The 21,600-nt window shown below is 39.5% G+C and overlaps 2 protein-coding genes across 3 annotated transcripts; one reads left to right on the top strand and one right to left on the bottom strand.

The window, feature by feature from the left end:
- Positions 1-7,348: 7,348 nt before the first annotated feature.
- zgc:86609 (ER membrane protein complex subunit 3-like) lies at positions 7,349-13,063 on the bottom strand. The gene is made up of 9 exons (XM_034002382.3): positions 12,986-13,063; positions 12,123-12,329; positions 11,692-11,749; positions 10,789-10,882; positions 9,901-10,005; positions 9,492-9,573; positions 8,953-9,032; positions 8,004-8,086; positions 7,349-7,621 (listed from the first exon to the last, which is right to left on the bottom strand). Exons 2-9 carry the CDS (start codon positions 12,275-12,277, stop codon positions 7,490-7,492), a joined length of 789 nt encoding a protein of 262 aa, XP_033858273.2. The 5' UTR covers positions 12,278-12,329; positions 12,986-13,063; the 3' UTR covers positions 7,349-7,489.
- uxt (ubiquitously-expressed, prefoldin-like chaperone) lies at positions 12,983-20,838 on the top strand. Of its 2 annotated transcripts, none has more exons than XM_059017060.1 (7): positions 12,983-13,048; positions 13,738-13,866; positions 15,434-15,515; positions 16,533-16,600; positions 18,463-18,570; positions 18,955-19,018; positions 19,754-20,838. In XM_059017060.1, exons 2-7 carry the CDS (start codon positions 13,784-13,786, stop codon positions 19,814-19,816), a joined length of 468 nt encoding a protein of 155 aa, XP_058873043.1. In that variant the 5' UTR covers positions 12,983-13,048; positions 13,738-13,783; the 3' UTR covers positions 19,817-20,838. The 2 variants fall into 2 exon arrangements, with proteins under 2 accessions (XP_058873043.1, XP_033858215.1); XM_034002324.3 differs by lacking the exon at positions 12,983-13,048 and adding an exon at positions 13,227-13,541.
- The last annotated feature ends 762 nt before the right edge of the window (positions 20,839-21,600 follow it).

The raw sequence follows: 21,600 nt of genomic DNA, 5'->3' as shown, positions 1-21,600 counted from the left end.
CGTGACGCACGGTGTCTCCCTGCTGGGTTTATGTAACTTGATTTTTCATTTGGGGCTTCTTCCACGGGCCACGTTCATCCATCATGCAAAAGTATGAAACATTAAGCAATGCTAAGATATGTTTTATTCAATAATGCAGAGAGATTCTGAAACCCTGCACCTGCTGCCTAAATGCTACATGCATGTACGGGGTGGGGGTGGGGGGGGGGGGGGGTTGAGCAGAATAAATTGGGGTGCGGAATAGTTTAGGGTGCCCTGCTGTTCAGTCAAATACAGTAACTACGAGAGAAGCAATAGGTATGTGTTTTAGTATGACATGGAACAACAGCCCCATCCACAATTGTAGTCCGAGAGGGGTCGGAGGACTACAATTCCCAGAATGCAATCGGAAGCACCTGAGGCTGATTACGACCTGCGTGAGTTTGAAAAAGGGTTTGTTTTAACTGGTAAACGCCGTTTCCGTGTAGCTTTAGTCAAACACCAGAGCTCTATGGATGATCAATCAAACACCAGAGCTCTAGGGATGATCAATCAAACACCAGAGCTCTAGGGATGATCAATCAAACACCAGAGCCCTAGGGATGATCAATCAAACACCAGAGCTCTAGGGATGATCAATCAAACACCAGAGCTCTAGGGATGATCAATCAATCACCAGAGCCCTAGGGATGATCAATCAAACACCAGAGCTCTATGGATGATCAATCAATCACCAGAGCTCTATGGATGATCAATCAAACACCAGAGCTCTATGATTGATCAATCAAACACCAGAGCTCTATGCATGATCAATCAAACACCAGAGCTCTATGGATGATCAATCAAACACCAGAGCTCTATGGATGATCAATCAAACACCAGAGCTCTATGGATGATCAATCAAACACCAGAGCTCTAGGGATGATCAATCAAACACCAGAGCCCTAGGGATGATCAATCAAACACCAGAGCCCTAGGGATGATCAATCAAACACCAGAACACTATGATTGATCAATCAAACACCAGAGCTCTATGGATGATCAATCAAACACCAGAGCTCTAGGGATGATCAATCAATCACCAGAGCCCTAGGGATGATCAATCAAACACCAGAGCCCTATGGATGATCAATCAAACACCAGAGCTCTATGGATGATCAATCAAACACCAGAGCTCTATGGATGATCAATCAAACACCAGAGCTCTATGGATGATCAATCAAACACCAGAGCTCTATGGATGATCAATCAAACACCAGAGCTCTATGGATGATCAATCAAACACCAGAGCTCTATGGATGATCAATCAAACACCAGAGCTCTATGGATGATCAATCAAACACCAGAGCTCTATGGATGATCAATCAAACACCAGAGCTCTAGGGATGATCAATCAATCACCAGAGCCCTAGGGATGATCAATCAAACACCAGAGCCCTGTGGATGATCAATCAAACACCAGAACACTATGATTGATCAATCAAACATCAGAGCCCTGTGATTGATCAATCAAACACCAGAGCCCTATGGATGATCAATCAAACACCAGAGCTCTATGGATGATCAAACACCAGAGCCCTAGGGATGATCAATCAAACACCAGAGCCCTATGCATGATCAATCAAACACCAGAGCCCTATGATTGATCAATCAAACACCAGAGCCCTATGCATGATCAATCAAACCCCAGAACACTATGATTGATCAATCAAACACCAGAGCCCTATGCATGATCAATCAAACCCCAGAACACTATGGATGATCAATCAAACACCAGAGCTCTATGGATGATCAATCAAACACCAGAGCCCTAGGGATGATCAATCAAACACCAGAGCCCTATGATTGATCAATCAAACACCAGAGCCCTATGCATGATCAATCAAACACCAGAGCCCTAGGGATGATCAATCAAACACCAGAGCCCTAGGGATGATCAATCAAACACCAGAGCCCTAGGGATGATCAATCAAACACCAGAGCCCTGTGGATGATCAATCAAACACCAGAGCCCTATGCATGATCAATCAAACACCAGAGCCCTGTGGATGATCAATCAAACACCAGAGCCCTATGGATGATCAATACCCAGTCGATCATATGCTTGAAATTGGTTCAAATTGTTACTGTAGTAATGTTTAGCAAATTAAATCAGGTTTTTATTAACCCTAACCCTAACCCTTAGAACTGAAAAATAACTATGTTTGTTAACATTTAATAAACGACCCTTAAAATAATGCATATATATTATTCTATATATATATATATATATATATATATATATATATATATATATATATATATATATATAGAATAATACATGGGCTTCAGTGAGTTACAGGAAAATAATTCCATCTAGGGTTTCTGTGACGTCATAAACTACGAGACCGAGTTTATAAACTGTCACAGAAACCCGAGATTGAATTGTTTTCCTGTAACTCTCTGAAGAGGCCCGTCTATTATTTTTTATAATCCACAGATACCCCTGTGATGCTGATATTAAAGAAGACGAGGTTCAGCAGGACAGTTTGGTTTTTTTAAACATCGTGTTTCAGCGCTGTACAGACGTTCTGTGTCGTTATCCGTTAGAGCTTCAGCTTTATTTGTTCGATTGCCTTTACCTTGTTTTAATTTCCCGTTCCTCTCCAGTTTCTCTGAGATTTTTTTTAACTTATTCTCATTTTGTTGCTCATTAATGAACATTTCTGTACTGTGAGTGTCGAGTGATTGAAAACGAGACATGTTGTGTTTTGAATTGAAAGTGACGGTCTCGAGAAGTCGAATGGGTCAAAGTTCAAGTATATTTTCCTCTAGAGGAATTATCACTTTTTGACGTCACTACTGTGGCACTATGCCTTTTTTCAAATAGCTCAGGATGCAAATATAGTCTTCATCCATGTATTTTATATATATATATTGTATGGCTCCTTCAGAACTCCCTTTTCACCAGTACATCTCTTTTAAGCAAAAACTCAGAGCTCAGAGCCGTGCACTGGCTGAAATGTATTACTTCACAATTTGAATTAATAATGATCTGCTAAGTGCATTGGTGAAGGAGTGTGCTCTCAAGGCAGCCTGCTTGTGCTCTCCTGTATGAAAACATATAAGAGAATGCATTCGTATGCTTGACTGAATCAATCAATCTCTTAGCACGTCCCTTTCATGTTCCGAGACACCATTTTAGGGATAACGGAATTCGCCAGATTCTGCAGCTACATCGTCATCAGAATTACCTTCAACAGACTGATGACGTTTTTAGTTGTTCTAGTTTTGTTAAATTAACAAACATTTTGTCTCCTTCAAAAAGGCAGGAGTGTATTAAAAGCTTTGGCCCGATAAGATCTTTTTGTTTGACAGTGTCTAAGATGTTCCAGATATTACATTTAAAGGGCGCATTAAGACCTTTTTATTTGTATATGTATTGTTTTAATTTTTTCACATTTTGACCACTTTTTTAACTTTTAAATTGCATTCCCTGCAAGATGGCTTCCCATGTACCCGCATGGACCTCTCAGAACTACATTTCCCATCATCCTCCTGCTCACTGGTAAAAGAGACAGAGAGAGGGATAACCATTAACCCTTTCATGCACCTCAATATTATATGCATGAAAGGGTTCGTTTTAAAAAAAGTGTGTGCTACACATGGCAGGTGGTCCCTTTTTTCCTGCAGAAACGGCAGGAGATCACACTGTTACACAAAAGTGTAGATATCCGTCTGTCAACAAATTTCAACGACAGAAGCAATTTATAACAAATAAATTTGCACACGACTGCATTTTGGTAGATGGGAATGTTTAAGTCGTGTCAGTTGCCTTTTTTTTTTTTTCAATCCTTTGAAAAAAAAAAAAAAAACAGACGAAGATTTTGCCTGTGCTTAAATTGAAGTGCGGCCTCGACTCAAAAGTGAATTTTATGCACAGACTGTGGTGAAAAACGGATCTGAAGCTTCCTGTCGACCCAGTTCGTGTTCAACAGTTCAGAACCAAAAAAGATGTCAACCTGAGTTCGGTATAAAGCTATTTGCTACACTGCCGTGGAAATTATAGGAACGTGTCGCGTATTTAACGCGATAGGAACAAAGCATCGTAATGTTTTAAGGTTAGAGTTGAGGTTTCATGGATAACAATGACATCTCTTAATCGCTGCAATGCTGCCCTCTGCTGTGCAATAAGAGATTCATGTTTTAAAATCAATTTTGAACGTGTAAAAAAAAGGGCTATGTATTTTAATTAGGCTATGTTGTTTTTTTTATTAAGCTGAATGCAATTTCGTAATATAAAGGTAGTTAAAGTGTGGTAAAAAAAAAAAGAATTATGCCCTTCGGATCGAGATTATATATTATATATTATAAATACTCCACACTGCTGCAAAATAACTTATAAAATACTGTATAGAAATATGAAAGCATATTAGCAACTGAATTAGTAAACACATTAAAACGACTATAAACTACACATTCACACACAATTTAAACATAATGATTAGAAACAACTGTAAAAGCCTAGACGGGTCTGAAATGCTAATGAGTTGGTTCAGCAGATACCAGTTTTGCCAGGAACAAGGACAATGGTCAATGGTATTACTTGGATGACAACAAGGTCAGCTATGCAACTGAGGATCAGGTCATGGTGAGTGTGTCTGGGGGAGATCCTGATGTGTTTCCTAGAGTTCTGATACTGTCTTTAGCGTGATAGAGGTCTGCAAGGTGGTTTTTGCATGAAGAGTGTGCGTTTTCTAGAATTTAGTCTGTGTTTCAATCAAGGTTTCAATTATGCAGCATTCAAGGACTGAAGGAATTAGCTTCACTTGAGAGAATTCAATGCCGGGCTAGTCCTGATTTCTAACTCTCTGTCCTTCTCTGTTTCCAGACCAACGCTGCTTATGTTCTACCAGCGACAAGACAAAATCCGTCAGCCCACAGTCTCCAAATCCCCCACTGGCACCGAAAAGCCTGGAGAACCTGCTGATGAGGTCACTTCCTGTGTGCAGGAAGAGGCAGGCTGGACCTCTTCCGGTCCCAGCATGGAGACGGACTGACCTGATCCAGGCCGCTTCTCAAATCTACTGTCCTCTTCCCCACCTCAAAGGGAAGGGATGGACCTCAGGATGGAGCGAGCCATGGTTTTGAGAGAGGTTGTGAAATGGAGTTTGTTGGTAAATTCCAATTCAGTTCAAGAATTGGAATTGGAATTTGAATTGAAAAAATCTTCAGGGTACAGAATTGGAGTTTGAATTGGAATGAAAGGAAATATAATTTAATTCCACTCATTTTAAATGTCACATTTATAATATACATCACTATAAAAAATACTGATTGCAACAGCATTGATACATACTTTCAAATACTGGATCTTAAGCGTGGCTCAGAGCTTTCAAAACTTTTTTACGAAAAACTTTAGTTAATCCTTTAGTTTTTAAAAAACTTTAGTTTATAAAACAGTTTTGAAAGCTCTGAGCCATGCTTAAGATTCTTGAATTGAATTGTAGTTTACCAACACATCGGAGTTGACCCCAACCCTGGCAATTTCATAACCCTCTCCTGCTGCTGTCTGTTAAACCCCTGCGCTAGTGGTGCTGGGTTCAAGGTGATCTGTGTGGTGGGAGGGGGAGGGGGAGGGGGAGGGGGGGAGCGGGACTTTTTAACCACTTGTAGTTTTAAAATGTTCTGCAGAGTCTGCACAAACCCATTTGTTCATGTTTTGGCACAAAGCTATCCACAGATGAGAGTCACTGGTGTCGATCGGGCTAAACGGGTGAAGAAGAAGCGGCTTGGGTTTGTGTGGATCTCCAGAGTCTAACAAAAGCCTTTCTGTGTGCGAGGGCGTGGTACATAGTCTTAATAAAACTAGAGCTGAAAGATATATATTATTCAAAGCCTCTCCGGGCTTTATATTTATAAGGAGGCTGTGTGGTCCAGTGGTTAAAGAAAAGGGCTTGTAACCAGGAGGTCCCCGGTTCAAATCCCATCTCAGCCACTGACTCATTGTGTGACCCTGAGCAAGTCACTTCACCTCCTTGTGCTCCGTCTTTCGGGTGAGACGTAGTTGTAAGTGACTCTGCAGCTGATGCATAGTTCACACACCCTAGTCTCTGTAAGTCGCCTTGGATAAAGGCGTCTGCTAAATAAACAAATAATATTAAATATATATATATATATATTGTATTTTCATAAAAAGTAATTCGCCAATTTTCTAAGTGTTGTTTAAATAGAGAAGGAGTGTTATTTTTCTTGTATGCTGTGCAAGTCAAGGTATGTAAATCCAAATAATTCAACAATTATTTTAAAGTGGTTTGTTCTGTTGTCTTTTATTTTGTTAACCTTGGGAGTCATTTGTAATCATTCAGAGTGGCTACATAACTCCAATATTGAGTAACAATTCAACTTCTCTAAATCTGCCCAGTAGCTAAATGATGTTACAAATAAGTAAGATTTTCCAGCAGCGTGCAAATTCATTAGGACACCCCACTGCTTCTGTAGTTCTGATTTGCTGTGCGTAGGAAATCAAACCGCTGGAACTGAAAATCTTGGAAAATTGTCAAAATAGTGATTGGCTAATTAATAGGCCACACATGCAATTAATTTCAAACCAGAGGAGAAAAGGAACACACAGCCACACATGGTAAAACGCAGGAGTCTTTTTAGAAGTTGTTTAAGATACCTGATTAAAGCACAAATTGGTCTAACATTTTCACACACAAAAAAAATACAAACATCAAGGTTTTGGAGGCAGTGTGGTCCAGTGGTTAAAGAAAAGGGCTTGTAACCAGGAGGTCCCCGGTTCAAATCCCACCTCAGCCACTGACTCATTGTGTGAGCAAGTCACTTAACCTCCTTGTGCTCCGTCTTTCGGGTGAGACGTAATTGTAAGAGACTCTGCAGCTGATGCATAGTTCACACACCCTAGTCTCTGTAAGTCGCCTTGGATAAAGGCGTCTGCTAAATAAACAAATAATAATAAATGTTTAGAACAAGTTTCATCAAATTTGGTTTTCAAGAGATGTGTAAAAATATAAAGCAGGATACTTCCCCTACAGATAATAAACCACAGCATGGAGTCTATCCGCGTTTAAAAGGAGTTGTTCACACAGCTATAACAGTGTAAACTTGACAGGACAACTTTTCAAACTCCATAGAGCTCACACAAACTCTCTTAAAAAAAAAATAAATAAAAAATGAATCACGACTGGAAGACGAATACACTTAATTGTTGTGAAACCAAAGAAACCATCATTCAAGACCCACAAGTAGTGATCAGACACCAGAAAACAGCCCCTTTTAAAAAAAAAAAAGGATAGCAAGAGACAGCCAGAAATATTTCATAAAAAACAAAATTTACAATAATAAAACTAGACCAGGCATGCCAGAGCACATTAAATAAACTTTATTTCAGGCTTGTTTTTCTTGATCTCCGCAGGCAGGCAGGCAGGCAGGGTGTGATTGAAGACAGTGTTTTGGGTGAGTCTGGCACAGGGTTTAGGCTCCCCCCCCCCTTCCTCCTCCTCTCTCTTTAGGAGAAGATGTGGTGTTGCAGCTCCCCAGTGAAAACCCCCTCAAAGTTCAGATCTCCGGTCATCAGCTCCTCTTCGACGTTCTCTAGCGCCCACTGGTGGTCAACGATCTCAAGCGCTTCCCACTCAGCCTGCAAAAAAACGACGGACATAAATTAAAATCCGAAACATCTTTTTCATAATTTTTTTATTTTAACCTTTTTAAATCCCATACCGACAAAAAATAAAATGCAGGTTCCAATTCTGCAAGGCTAAAAAGCATTTCAAAACGCTTAAGCCTTTTCCGAGGGCGAAATCTACACTCGGCGATATCGCACATGCAGGCGCTGCTAACAGGTCCCAATAGGGATTGATCTTGAAATCCCCTCTTGCAGAAAAGCAGGTTCAGGGGTAGGGATGCAGTAAGATTCTGGTACACGGCATGTTGAACCCACATGTGAAGTCACCACCAGAGAGAACAGTATTTACAGTGGTGGCGACCTGGCTAAACACAGCACAGGCGGTTGACTCTACCTTGAAGGCTTTGTTGGGGTCTGGTGGCATCGCCATGGCTGCTCCAGTCATCTGGTCCTGCATGATACGGGACTGATCAGCAGCTGGAAAGATGGGGAGATTCGGATGAGACGTAAAACCGAGGTCCAATTGCAAGCGACTCTGCACTCATACAGCGCGAGAGCTACTGTAAAACATCGCTTTTATAAAACAAATTCTCAAAGTCAGTATAAATTACTACAGTTTAAATATACACAGATACCACCTGTTTTACAGACCTTTAAAAAAGATACACATCAACACATGTGAAAGAGACTACAGGGGGAAAACAATGTGTCTATGGAAAAAAAGACAGCTTTGCCCTGATACCCCCTTATATAAAACACTGCAGCTGCCCTGTGTATTTGGCATGCTTGTCTTTAACAATGGTTAAATATCTGGGAACAATTCTGAAACGTTTGACACCTGGTAAATACAGGGTTATGCAAGAGGCTCAAAACGACTGCCAGGAGCTACTGCTGCTCTAGAAAGAGTGCAAAGAAGAGCAACCAGAATTATCCCGGGTTTAAAAGGCATGTCGTGTGCAGACAGGCTTAAAGAATTGAATCTGTTCAGTCTTGAACAAAGAAGACTACGCGGCGATCTGATTCAAGCATTCAAAATTCTAAAACGTATTGACAATGTCGACCTAGGGGACTTTTTTGACCTAAAAAAATAAACCAGGGGTCACAAATGGAGATTAGATAAAGGGGCATTCAGAACAGAAAATAGGAGGCACTTTTTTTACACAGAGAATTGTGAGGGTCTGGAACCAACTCCCCAGTAATGTTGTTGAAGCTGACACCCTGGGATCCTTCAAGAAGCTGCTTGATGAGATTCTGGGATCAATAAGCTACTAACAACCAAACGAGCAAGATGGGCTGAATGGCCTCCTCTCGTTTTTAAACTTCCTCATGTTCTTATTTCTCACCGTTGTCCTGGCCCAGAATCAGGCTGTACATGCTTCGTAGCCCAAACACATTGAGGAAGTACCAGGACGCAGAACTCACCCTGAAGAGAGAAAAAAAAAGCTGTAATTCTCTCATATATGAACTCTGCAGACAATTAGGGCTTTTGTTTATCTGTGTTTATGCCCCAAGCGTGGGTATATCTAGCGTGGGGATACATTGTAATAGTATATTTCATGTTAGATTTCGAAATGTCCCATTTTTCAAGTATATGGAAAAACTCCAAAGCGGTGCGTAATTCAATATGTTAACAGAACATTATTCAGCGGGTTTCATTCAAAATTAATTCATTCTATAGGGTGATGGAACACTTTTGGCCAGAGCTGTACTGTTAGGGATATGTCAGCTTTATCATACTGACCACAGTGTGTGTTTTCTTTTTTTTTTTCATTTCAGCTTCAGCAGACACATCACCCAATAAATCACGGTTGAATCTGTATGCACCTTCGTGACGTACTGCAAATCTCTAAGCTAAGTGAAAAGCTGGAGAGAGGAGACGTACCAGGAAGCATCCAGAGAGAGCAGCTCGATCCCTCGCTGCAGCATGGGCTTGAAACGCAGGGTCAGAGGAAAGGGAACCTTTGCTGTGAAGGGAAACATCAGAGCAGGGGTGACAAACTCCAGTCCTCGAGGGTCTAATGGTTTTAATATTACCTATTTCTTAGCAGACGCCTTTATCCAGGGCGACTTACAGTTGTTACAAGATATCACATTTCAGATAAGAGCAGTTCTGACACACAATATACAGTAGTAAGAGCAAAATCAAAATGAGAAAAGAATACAGCAAACTACTACATCTGAGAGCGACTACGACTAGAGCAGTTAAAACTTCAAAATATTTGGTTTTTAAGAGTAAATTCCATTAAAAGCAAGGAGTGCAATCCAAATTAAGCTCGAGTAAGTGTGCTTACTTGTAACGAACCCAGAGAAAGCCCAGTTTATCCAGCCGCCAATCACAATCATGGGCAGGACGTTGGTCAAGTTGCCTTTCATCATGTCAGTGAGCATACTGGGATCTGTAAAAGGAAAAAGAAAGCATGGCTTAGCGTTTCCACCGGACTTACGGGGAAAAAGAGCTCCCACTCTGAACACTGTGTGGTCCAGTGGTTAAAGAAAAGGGCTTGCAACCAGGAGGTCCCCGGTTCAAATCCCACCTCAGCCACTGACTCATTGTGTGACCCTGAGCGAGTCACTTCACCTCCTTGTGCTCCGTCTTTAGGGTGAGATGTAGTTGTAAGTGACTCTGCAGCTGATGCATAGTTCACACACCCTAGTCTCTGTAAGTCGCCTTGGATAAAGGCGTCTGCTAAATAAATAACACTGGGAGAAAAACTGTCTGGACAGGTCATATGGATTTTATTTAAGAAATGCAAGACAAAATGATTTCAGTACGGTGCAGTGGGGATGGGTTGCGTCTAACGTTTTGTTTAATATCTACGACAGGAATGTAATTATTAAAGAATTTATCATGACAGCAATATGTGTTTAAGGGTTCACTTCCTGTGTTACATTTAATAGCCCCCCCCACACACATTTCTTCATCACAGAAAGGAGTAAGGCTCAGGTGGGGTCCCAATTAATTGCAACACAAGAGGGAAGTGAACTTGAAGCGTTGAGCGAAATTGGTTTCACCAGATTGAAAACGAATACTACAAAGTCTGGTACTAACACTATAGAAGATTAAGACTGTTTGCTATGCTGAGGAAACGCAAGAAAACCTCCAAAGAATTGGTTGTGTGTTTTCTCCAGGACACACCAATGAAGATAGATGGTTGTCTGCAGGTTTGTTTTTGCCTTACCAGTCATGGGGTTTTTAGCAACAACTTTTCTCACAGTTTTCTTGAAAAAGCCAGTCTCCTCGTCGTTGAAGTAGTGTTTCCGCATCGCGAACGACTGAAAAGACAGAACATGCGCAGCTTAGAGGACTGCCTATAGAAACGTTAGGCGACATTGTTGTCAAAAAATACTTCCGCATTGTAAAAATCAATGCAACGATACTGTGGAAAGGAACAGCGTCTGCACTGAAACATTCAGTGTGGAGCAGCAGTGTGGAGTCGTGGTTAGGGCTCTGGACTCTTGACCGGAGGGTCGTGGGTTCAATCCCAGGTGGGGGACACTGCTGCTGTACCCTTGAGCAAGGTACTTTACCTAGATTGCTCCAGTAAAAACCCAACTGTATAAATGGGTAATTGTATGTAAAAATAATGTGATATCTTGTAGCAATTGTAAGTCGCCCTGGATAAGGGCGTCTGCTAAGAAATAAATAATAATAATAATAATAATAATAATAATAATAATAATAATAATAATAAATTCACAAATCTGGATTTGTGTAGTTACGTTAGGGCTACCAAATATGGAAAATTTTGGGACAGTTTGCGTTGCAATACATTCAAGCTCTCTATCCATTTTCAAGTGGTCTGTTTGGGCTGACCCCTCAGTGTTTTCTTTATTATTATTATTATTATTATTATTATTATTATTATTATTATTATTATTATTTTTTATTTCTTCGCAGACGCCCTTATCCAGGGCGACTTACAATCGTACTTTCTGTTGTCTCCAATTGTCTTCCCCTCTCACATTGAATTGCATTCTCCACAGTTGCAACGATTAAGTTTAAAGGATATCTTTAAGCTTTTAATACGGAACAGATGTTTGGGGGAAAAAAATAAATAAAAATAAAGATGATAAAACCTTACCTGTTTGGGTATGTATTTTCCATTCTCCCTCAAAATGCGGCTTCGTATTAAAACCTGGCTACAAAACACAAACGTTTTCTGTTAATTACTTTTTTTTTTACAAAAAAAACCCAAAACATTACATACTCTCCACCATTTGACAGATTAAATAGGTCTACTATATTATTATTATTATTATTATTATTATTATTATTATTATTATTAAAAAGCACATTTAAGGTATTGTAGTTGTTTTGGCTTTTAAAACTACGCATTAAAAAAAGCACAGCTCCAGGCAGGAATGCAGTATTATAATATATTTCTCAGAACTGACCAGCGTGTATTTTCAGGAGTGGGTTTAGTTTGTCGAGGTAATAGCTGTATTTTCCTGACAGTTAATTAGTACACTTTTGACAGTACGACATGTTTAATTAAATAACTAACTAACTTACCTGTCAGACACCTGTTCTAGCTCTACCTTCTTCTCTGTGTGAAGAAGTTGCGTTACATAGTGTCGGATTACACCCACGAAGAAAGTAATAAAAACGATGGGCAACACGACCCACATACGAATGCTCGAGTCCAGTAACAGTTCAGGGCCCGCCATTGAAACAGCTATATTCTTAAATCCTTATACTTTTATTTAATTAACTGGCTGACTGGAAGGAGAAAAAAAAAACACACACTTTTACACAATTAATTATATAAAAAAAACGGAAAGACGTGTTTTTTTTTGTTTGTTTCTTATTATTGATAGTGAATAACACGTTTAGGTGTAGCTGCACTCGAATTTATAAAAAATAAATAAAGTACTGTATTTATAAAGGCGAAAGTTGAAACAGGCACATGGGTCGTGCACAATAAAGTGAGCAAAAAATACACAAAATAACAATTCTCACAACAAAAAAAAAAGTAGAAACTACTAGTTTAAAAATATCTTGGTTTCTTTCTGGCACGGTTGAATGAATACAAGGTGGCTGTCCTACGCTTTTTGGCTTACTGCCCTTGTGCAATGCTAGTACAGTTTTAAGAGGATACAGGCTGGGTACCTCAGTTTTAGAGTTATCAAACAAAAAAAACAACGAAAGCACAGCCTAGAAAACGTCTTTAAAATGTACTTTTGGAAGCTCAATTCATACAAAACAAAAACTACTCGCAACACGACGAGTTCCGCTACAGTTTCACACAGAAACCCCCTCCTTAGTAGTAGTTAATAAAAGTAAAAAAAAAACTAATTTCCACCTCACAAACCAGTAGTTTATTTTTTATCAAAAGCCCCACACCAAGTGAGGAACGAGCCGGCGAGGAGGCTTACAAATACTCGCCGAGGCTGAGAGACGCTGCTTCGCACGCTTACTCCGGGGCTCAGCGTTAGTGTGTAGGCCTGTTTACCTTTCAACCTCTTCCATTGCATAAATTAAATTATCATTATTTTACATTTATTTTAAAAACAAACGGCACGTATTTATAAAATAAACGTCCACTTGTGTATCTGTATATATTATTATTATTATTATTTTACAAATCCAATGATTTAAAACTTGTACCATTTGAACTTCGACCCTATATGTGGAATTTTATTAGTTGAACATTTTTTTAAAAAAAAATGTATTTACCGTTAAATGCTTTTGTGTGTTTTATTTGTTTTTACGCGGAGAGGCTTTTTTTAAAAATTATTATTACGTTAGAAATTTGATTAAATTAAAAACAAGCACAAACACCTTTAACCCGGATGCAGAACTGAAAATGCCAAACTACATTTAAAGTCATACAAAATAAATATTATTAAATACCGTTGCATTACAAAGTGTTATTTAATAAATAGAAAGTTTATGAAGCCGGCTGGTCCACGATACTGACATAAAGCTAAGGTAAAATTACCCTTTTTTTTATTTTTAAGGCCTTTTATTTAAAATATTTGCAAACATATTGTTATGTAATTAAAAAAAATGTCATTTAAACAAACATTGTACCGATATGTACAGTATTTCCCAGTACAAGACAGAAGTGTGGTGATATCCAATTTAAAACGACCTTGTTTTTGTTTGTTTGTTTGTTTGTTTTAAGTTTGTTTACTTGTAAATTATACTAGCCGTGGTAGGCTAGCATCGCCATGACGACCGGGGGACACGAAGTGGACAAAAAAGTTCTGGAATACGAAACGTTTATCACCGAAGTTTTAAAGCGAGACTTACAGTAAGTGACGCAATTAGTAGATATAATTTGTTTTTTAAAAAAACATACTATTGGGTCAACACGCTCTGGTGAATTAAAAAGATTCTTATAATGTTTTATGTTCACATTTCCCAGTAAACCATTCAGTTTTAAAGTTTTACTACGAGTTTAATAAGAGAGACACACCTGAGCTTGTTACCAACACACACGATTAAGATATTAAAACCTGGAATGGGTTACAATGCTATGCAATAGGAGTCTTATTTTCGTTCTTGTATAAAATATACACATGTCGATTTTTAATAGACATACTATATATATATATATATATATATATATATATATATATATATATATATATATATATTATTAATTTATTAGCAGACGCCCTTATCCAGGGCGACTTGCAATTGTTACAACATATCACATTATACATTATTTCACATTTTACAGATATCACATTATTTTTATATACAATTACCCATTTATACAGTTGGGTTATTGCTGGAGCAATCTAGGTAAAGTACCTTGCTCAAGGGTACAGCAGCAGTGTCCCCCACTGGGGATTGAACCCACAACCCTCCGGTCAAGAGTCCAGAGCCCTAACCACTACTCCACACTGCTGCCCCATATATATATACAGCTCTGGAAAAAAGAGACGACTGCAAAATTATCAGTTTCTCTGGTTTTACTATTTATAGGTATGTGTTTGGGTAAAATGAACATTTTTGTTTTATTCTATAAACTACTGACAACATTTCTCCCAAATTCCAAATAAAAATATTGTCATTTAGAGCATTTATTTGCAGAAAATGACAACTGGTCAAAATAACAAAAAAAGATGCAGTGTTGTCAGACCTCGAATAATGCAAAGAAAATAAGTTCGTATTCATTTTTAAACAACACAATACTAATGTTTTAACTTAGGAAGAGTTCAGAAATCAATATTTGGTGGAATAACCCTGATTTTCAAGCACAGCTTTCATGCGTCTTGACATGCTCTCCACCAGTCTTTCACATTGATGTTGGGTGACTTTGTGCCACTCCTGGCGCAAAAATTCAAGCAGCTCGGCTTTGTTTGATGGCTTGTGACCATCCATCTTCCTCTTGATCACATTCCAGAGGTTTTCAATGGGGTTCAGGTCTGGAGATTGGGCTGGCCATGACAGGGTCTTGATCTGGTGGTCCTCCATCCACACCTTGATTGACCTGGCTGTGTGGCATGGAGCATTGTCCTGCTGGAAAAACCAATCCTCAGAGTTGGGGAACATTGTCAGTGCAGAAGGAAGCAAGTTTTCTTCCAGGACAACCTTGTACATTGAGTGATTCTGTGTTTTATAGTTATGGGATGCAAAACTAACACTAAGCAGTCACTAAATTATATTGTGTTACATTCTCAAACTATAAGAGGTCTGCCACAAATTGAAATGTTAAAAAAAAATTGACGGCATAGGGCCAATATAAAACTGATCTTTCAGTTAGAGTTAGGGTTAGGGTTAGGATTTCAATCTTCAGCTCAGTATTCCAATTCAGAAAAAACCCGTCCCGTCTTCCTAAACCTATAACAAAATTCCTTTTATCATTCCAGGAAAGTTCTGGAGCAGAGAGATGAAGTTTATGAGAAGATTGCCCAGTATCTACAGCTGAAGAATGTCATTGAAAGCTTACAGGTACTGTGCTTAACCAAAGACTGGTCACTTTATTAGACCTGTATCTAATATCAGGTTGGGTTAAGGTTTGCCTTGAACACAGCCTTGACTTGGCCGTAGACTCCACAAGGTGTTGGAAGGTGTCTTGATAGATGTTAATCCAGTCTGTCATTTAGGCAGAAAGGTAGGGGGGGGGGGGGGTGTATCGTGATGATGAAAGCATCGTTCAAGTTCATCCCGCGCATGCTCAACTTGCTTGAGAGCCGGGGCTTGTGGAAGAAGTCTCTTGCCGTGCTCCTCGAACCATTCTGATTTTAAGATTATTATTATTTTTTTTTTTTTGGGAACAACTGAATGCTCCATGATCTCAAGGAACGAATAGGAATATGCTGAGTTAGTTCTTAGAGAGATAGGATGGCCCTAATCATCCTTATAAAATATCACGCCAACATTAAAAATCAATTCGTAATTATGCTTAACTTTTTGTTCAGCCTTATCAAGCAACCCAGGGTATACCAGGGGAATGCGCTCCACACCAGGGTATACCAGGGGAACATATCCAGGGCGACTTACAATTGTTACAAGATATCACATTATTTTCACATACAGTTGGGTTTTTACTGGAGCAATCTAGGTAAAGTACCTTGCTCAAGGGTACAGCAGCAGTGTCCCCCCACCTGGGATTGAACCCACGACCCTCCGGTCAAGAGTCCAGAGCCCTAACCGCTACTCCACACTGCTGCCCAGGTAGACAGGTCATGATAAAGCGGTCAGGCATTGTATGTGAAAGTCCTTGCTGGAACATTGCTTCCTAACCGCTTGCATTAAGCAGATATCTGGCACACACACAGTGCATTGGATGATATTTGCTTAGAAAGCTTTATTACAGCGAAAAATCTCATCGACTTTGTTTCGCTGTGAGACACGATCCGACAATCAACACAGATTAAGATCTCAAAATGCTTTCGTTTTGTGGTTCAAAAGTACACTGTGCAATAACGGTCTTGAAATCAGCTTTTTTTTTTTTTTTTTTTCCAGGAATCTGAGAGCAAGGAGCTGACGACAGATGTGGACCTCGGGTGCAATTTCTATGTTCAAGCCAAAGTGTACGTACAGTAAATGCAGGGATGGGAATCAGACTCCTATCGCACAGCAGTGTCGCCCATTCCAGGTTTTACTACCAGCTTGATCAGCCCCACAGTGTGTCTAGCTAACACGCTCAGGTGTCTTATTAAACTCATAGTAAAACCAGGAATGGAGCAAACTGCTGTGCAGTGGGAGTCTTATTTCCATCCCTGTACCCTAGTCAGAATTATTTTAGTGTATAAAACTGAGTGGCAGACACTTTGACCAGAAGGCTTTCTCAAAACCGTCTCATTGAGAAAGAACTGTAGTTGAACTGTTACCTCACTGAAGTTTATTTCTGTATGTTGAGTCTTTTACAGTGATGGATAAATCATTTTCATATTACCTAAAAGACTTCTCTTCTTCTGTCCACGGGGAGATCTCTCAAGTTCTGGAGTTCTCTCAAACCCTGTCAAAAAAAAAAAAAAAACAGACCATGCTGTGAATCAATGGGGGCCTTTGTGACGTTTTATTGTTTACTGAAACTGGGCTGTGTCCCGTTTTAAAAAAAAATCAAACAAAAAAAAGGATTTGAAATCCTAATGGGGGAAAAAAGTGAACAGCAGGGAAATTCCAGTAACATAATATAATTTAATATGATATAATCACAAATTAAAATATACAAAACAATTAAAAACAAAGCATTAATGCTGTACTGTTCTCACACACACACGCATTGCACAATCACACAAAGCAAATTAAATATCTCCTTCCCGAAGCGGTTTTTATTTTAGCCAGCGAGGTGTTCACGTGAGGCAGCAGCAGTGCACCAGCAAAAGTCACAGGGCAGTGCCGTCAGCTCCCTAGCAACAAGCTTTCTATGTTGGGAATTCTTTCAATGCAGCGGGTTTGAGCATTTGAGAAAGGAGAGGAATACTCGTGAAATTAATTGGAGACTTGATGATTGAAGTTGATGAGAAGCAATTAAAATGGGATGCTGCTTTTTATAGGAAAAATGAATAAAAGCTGGTTGTGTAGAGGATTTATACTGGACCCTGACACCCCTATAAAACGAGGGGGTGGTTGTACAGTATATTTGTTAGACTATTTGTTTTTCTGTGGGTCTCTCGCTATATCGCGGCCCTCGATATATAGAGGATTTATATCGGACCCCAACACCCATGATATATCACTACAGAACATAGAACAGAATTCAGCATAATAGAATAGAATATTGTACTTTTCCACACCCTGTCCTCTGTTATGTATCTGTAATATCATATTATCTAATGTTTTTATATATATATATATATATATTACTATTTTTTACTTTTGGCCACTTATTATTTATTTCTTAGCAGACACCCTTATCCAGGGCGACTTACAATTGTTACAAGATATCACATTATTTTTACATACAATTCCCCATTTATACAGTTCGGTTTTTACTGGAGCAATCTAGGTAAAGTACCTTGCTTAAGGGTACAGCAGCAGTGTGGTCCAGTGGTTAAAGAAAAGGGCTTGTAACCAGGAGGTCCCCGGTTCAAATCCCACCTCAGCCACTGACTCATTGTGTGACCCTGAGCAAGTCACTTCACCTCCTTGTGCTCCGTCTTTCGGGTGAGACGTAATTGTAAGTGACTCTGCAGCTGATGCGTAGTTCACACACCCTAATCTCTGTAAGTCGCCTTGGATAAAGACGTCTGCTAAATAAACAAATAATAATAATAAAGTGTCCCCAACCTGGGATTGAAACCACGACCCTCCAGTCAAGAGTCCAGAGCCCTAACCACTACTCCACACCGCTGCCTTAAAGTTGTATTCATATAAAGACAACTTTGTCTGCGTTACATTTATCAGCAGACAGCTGTTCACTCTCTCACTTTCTGCTTGTTATTTCCAGCGAGGACTCCTCCAGGATCTTTGTCTCTATTGGTTACGGGTTCCTCGTTGAATTCACCCTGCCAGAGGCGCTGAAATTCATCGAGAAGAAAACCAAGCAGCTGACTGAGTAAGTAAAAAGAGACGCAACAAGCAATTGATTACCCAGCTAGTGATCGCCGCGGTCGCACACACCCGAACAGACATACGACAGTTCGTTCGATTAATATTTCAAATGGACGCTCCGCCCTATAGCCTGGAAATCGCAGGTTCAAATCCATGTCTCTGCGGACTGCGACCTGGGTTCCTAGGGGGTGGATGAGCGCCGCCCTGGTGGCCTAGATCGGCAGGGGAATCCACAGTACATATACAGATACTGATAATAATCGGGCATACAAAATTGGGGAGAAAAACCGGGGTAAAATGATGACTAAATTAAAAAAAAAAAAAAGCATGATATATTTATTAAAGTTCAATAATGCAAAATGGTTTTGCTTGTTTGTTTGTTTTTTAGACAGACTGAAACTCTTACGAAGGACTCGTCCAAAATTAAAGGCAATATTCGTATGGTACTGGAGGTAAGTCTAAAAATTAAAAAAAAAAAAAAAAAATGATATAGTCTTATTATACAGCTTTTGTTGCTGCAGCTAGTTGATTTTAAAATTAAGGTCACGGATTAGGGCCCTGCTCTCTCCGAGAACGATTCCAGGTTGACGTTAGGCAGGTTGAAACATTAAAAGTCTAAATTGGTAACATACTTTCTGAATTGGTTGAAGCTGGAGCGTTTTGTCCATCGTTTTTGTTTAACTTTTGTACAGCGCTCTGGGGATGCCTATGACTTGAAGGAAGGGCGCTATATAAAATGTGTATAGCATTGCTTTGTAATTCAGGGACAACATGAAGGGAGGTTTTGTAGTCACTAGGTGGCCCCAGGCAGGTTTAAAAAAAAAAAAAAATTGCATTATACTCAGTAGAGAAAGATAGATGAGTGGATATAATAATAGCATTGTATAACATTACAGACAGCCTTTGAACTAAGAACAGGGAGTCGTGGAAAAGTGCACATCACTATTCCATTATGCTGAATTCTATTCTTATGTTCTGTAGTATTCTATTCCATGGAGCTATTATATCATAAATTATATTATGTTACTGGAATTTCCCTGCTGTTCACTTTTCTTCCATTAGGATTTCAAATCCTGTTTTTTTGTTTGATTTTTTTTTTAAACGGGACACAGCCCAGTTTCAGTAAACAATAAAACGTCACAAAGGCCCCCATTGATTCACAGCATGGTCTGTTTTTTTTTTGACAGGGTTTGAGAGAACTCCAGAACTTGAGAGATCTCCCCGTGGACAGAAGAAGAGAAGTCTTCTAAAGAGCCAGGATCGGAGCTCAGAGGAAAACAAAAAAACAAAAAAGACTGCAAAGTAGCTAGCCCTTTGTTCACCAGTGTGGCCATCGTGATGCGATAACTACTCAAATTGAAAGAATAGTAACACAAAAACAAACCAGACAGGTACTGTAAGTGTACAGCTATGGACAATTGTTTTGCTTCACTTAGAATTTTAGGATTGAGACATAATTAAAAAATATATATATATATATATATATATATATATATATATATATATATATATATATATATATATATATATAATATTAAAGAAACTACACAATTATCTCAAAAGTCTATTGTGGAAGTCATAATAGTAGTAGGGTAGTATTTCGTGTTAGATTTTGAAATGTCTTATTTTTCAATTTGTGTCAGTGTGGGGGGGGGTGGGGGGTGCACTTTAGCGAGCGGAGGACAACGTACACAAACAGGACAGTCAAAAGCTGCAGTTCAAAAGCGTTTATTTAGACCGAGCAGGTCTGGCAACAGGTTCCAGCGATGGCACTTTGGAAGGAATCTGTTCACAACACAGAGTCATTTTCACATCTCCCTGTGTAAGGAATGTGGCTCAGCTCCCATCTCCTAGTATCCCCCAGCATGACTAACTCCCTGACGCGCACACCGCCCCGATATACTCCAGAATCCACCCCTTGAACCACTCGTGCAGGGAACAGGTGCCGCTAATACAGCAACTCAAGCAAATGGTGCCTGTAGATCAGCTGTGGTTTTCCTCTACCAAGATGGCGGACACAGTCGGACACTAGACTTAAGATCCGTGCCATCTTGGTAAGGAACTGGAGTTAACATAGGAGGCTGAGGGAGAATACTTCACCCTGCCACAGTGATGCTAAATAAAAGATTAGATGATATTAATTTTGTGTTTTTTTTAAACTATGTCTCAAAATTAAATTTTAGGGTGAGGCAAAATGTTTGGCGGCAGCTGCACAGCATGTATTTTTTTTTGTGACAGAGGTTGCGTTTAAAAATGAAAGTTTTATGTCAAGGTCGTATTGTCCCATCATTTCGAGGGAGACGGCACGGTTCGGATTCTCCTGTAAATGCAGATTTAGAAAAAGAAATGCAAATACTGGGGAGCAGCAGACCCTGCTCAGATGCACTGCAAACAACAGAAAAGTAAGGAAATTTAAGAAAAAAAAAAAAAAAGCTGTTTAATTAACAGCTGAAGCCGTAGCGGTAGTGGAGTTCACGGAGGATGAAATCTTGGGGGGGGGGGGGGGGGTTGTTTATTTCAGGAAGTGCTTCTTAGTTCGACTTCAACCAAAACTGTCATTTGACGACAGGTTCCCGTGCTGTGCTGTCAATGGGACCCTTTGTGACGTCCCTGTATATCGCAAGACTTGCGTATTTGTGACAGTTGATAGCAAAGCACTGATAATCTGTGTTAAATTCTTAAATATGTGTAGGTATAGGTATAGGTTTGTTAATAGCAAAAGGATTCCAATGTATGGAACATATTCTTAAATACTGATGTATTTATTGGTGTCTGTCTGTCTGTCTGTGTGTGTGTGTGTGTGTGTCAGTCTATCTCTGCATGTGGGGTATGTATTATTATGTTTTATATCCTGACCTTTTCCGAAGTACGTCACATTTATCAGTTGACGCGAGCGGACTCGGAATAAAGCCTTTGACATGAACAGATCGCAACATCAGAACAGGATTAACGCAGGAAACTCCCGATAACACCCACATCACACGGTTTCTAGGGCAACTCGGTAGCATCAATTAGATTCAGCAGGATTCAGCCT

This window comes from Acipenser ruthenus, chromosome 55 (genome assembly GCF_902713425.1).
Source record: "Acipenser ruthenus chromosome 55, fAciRut3.2 maternal haplotype, whole genome shotgun sequence".
NCBI classification, from domain to species: Eukaryota; Metazoa; Chordata; class Actinopteri; order Acipenseriformes; family Acipenseridae; genus Acipenser; species Acipenser ruthenus.
This window is presented reverse-complemented; position numbering and strand designations above follow the sequence as displayed.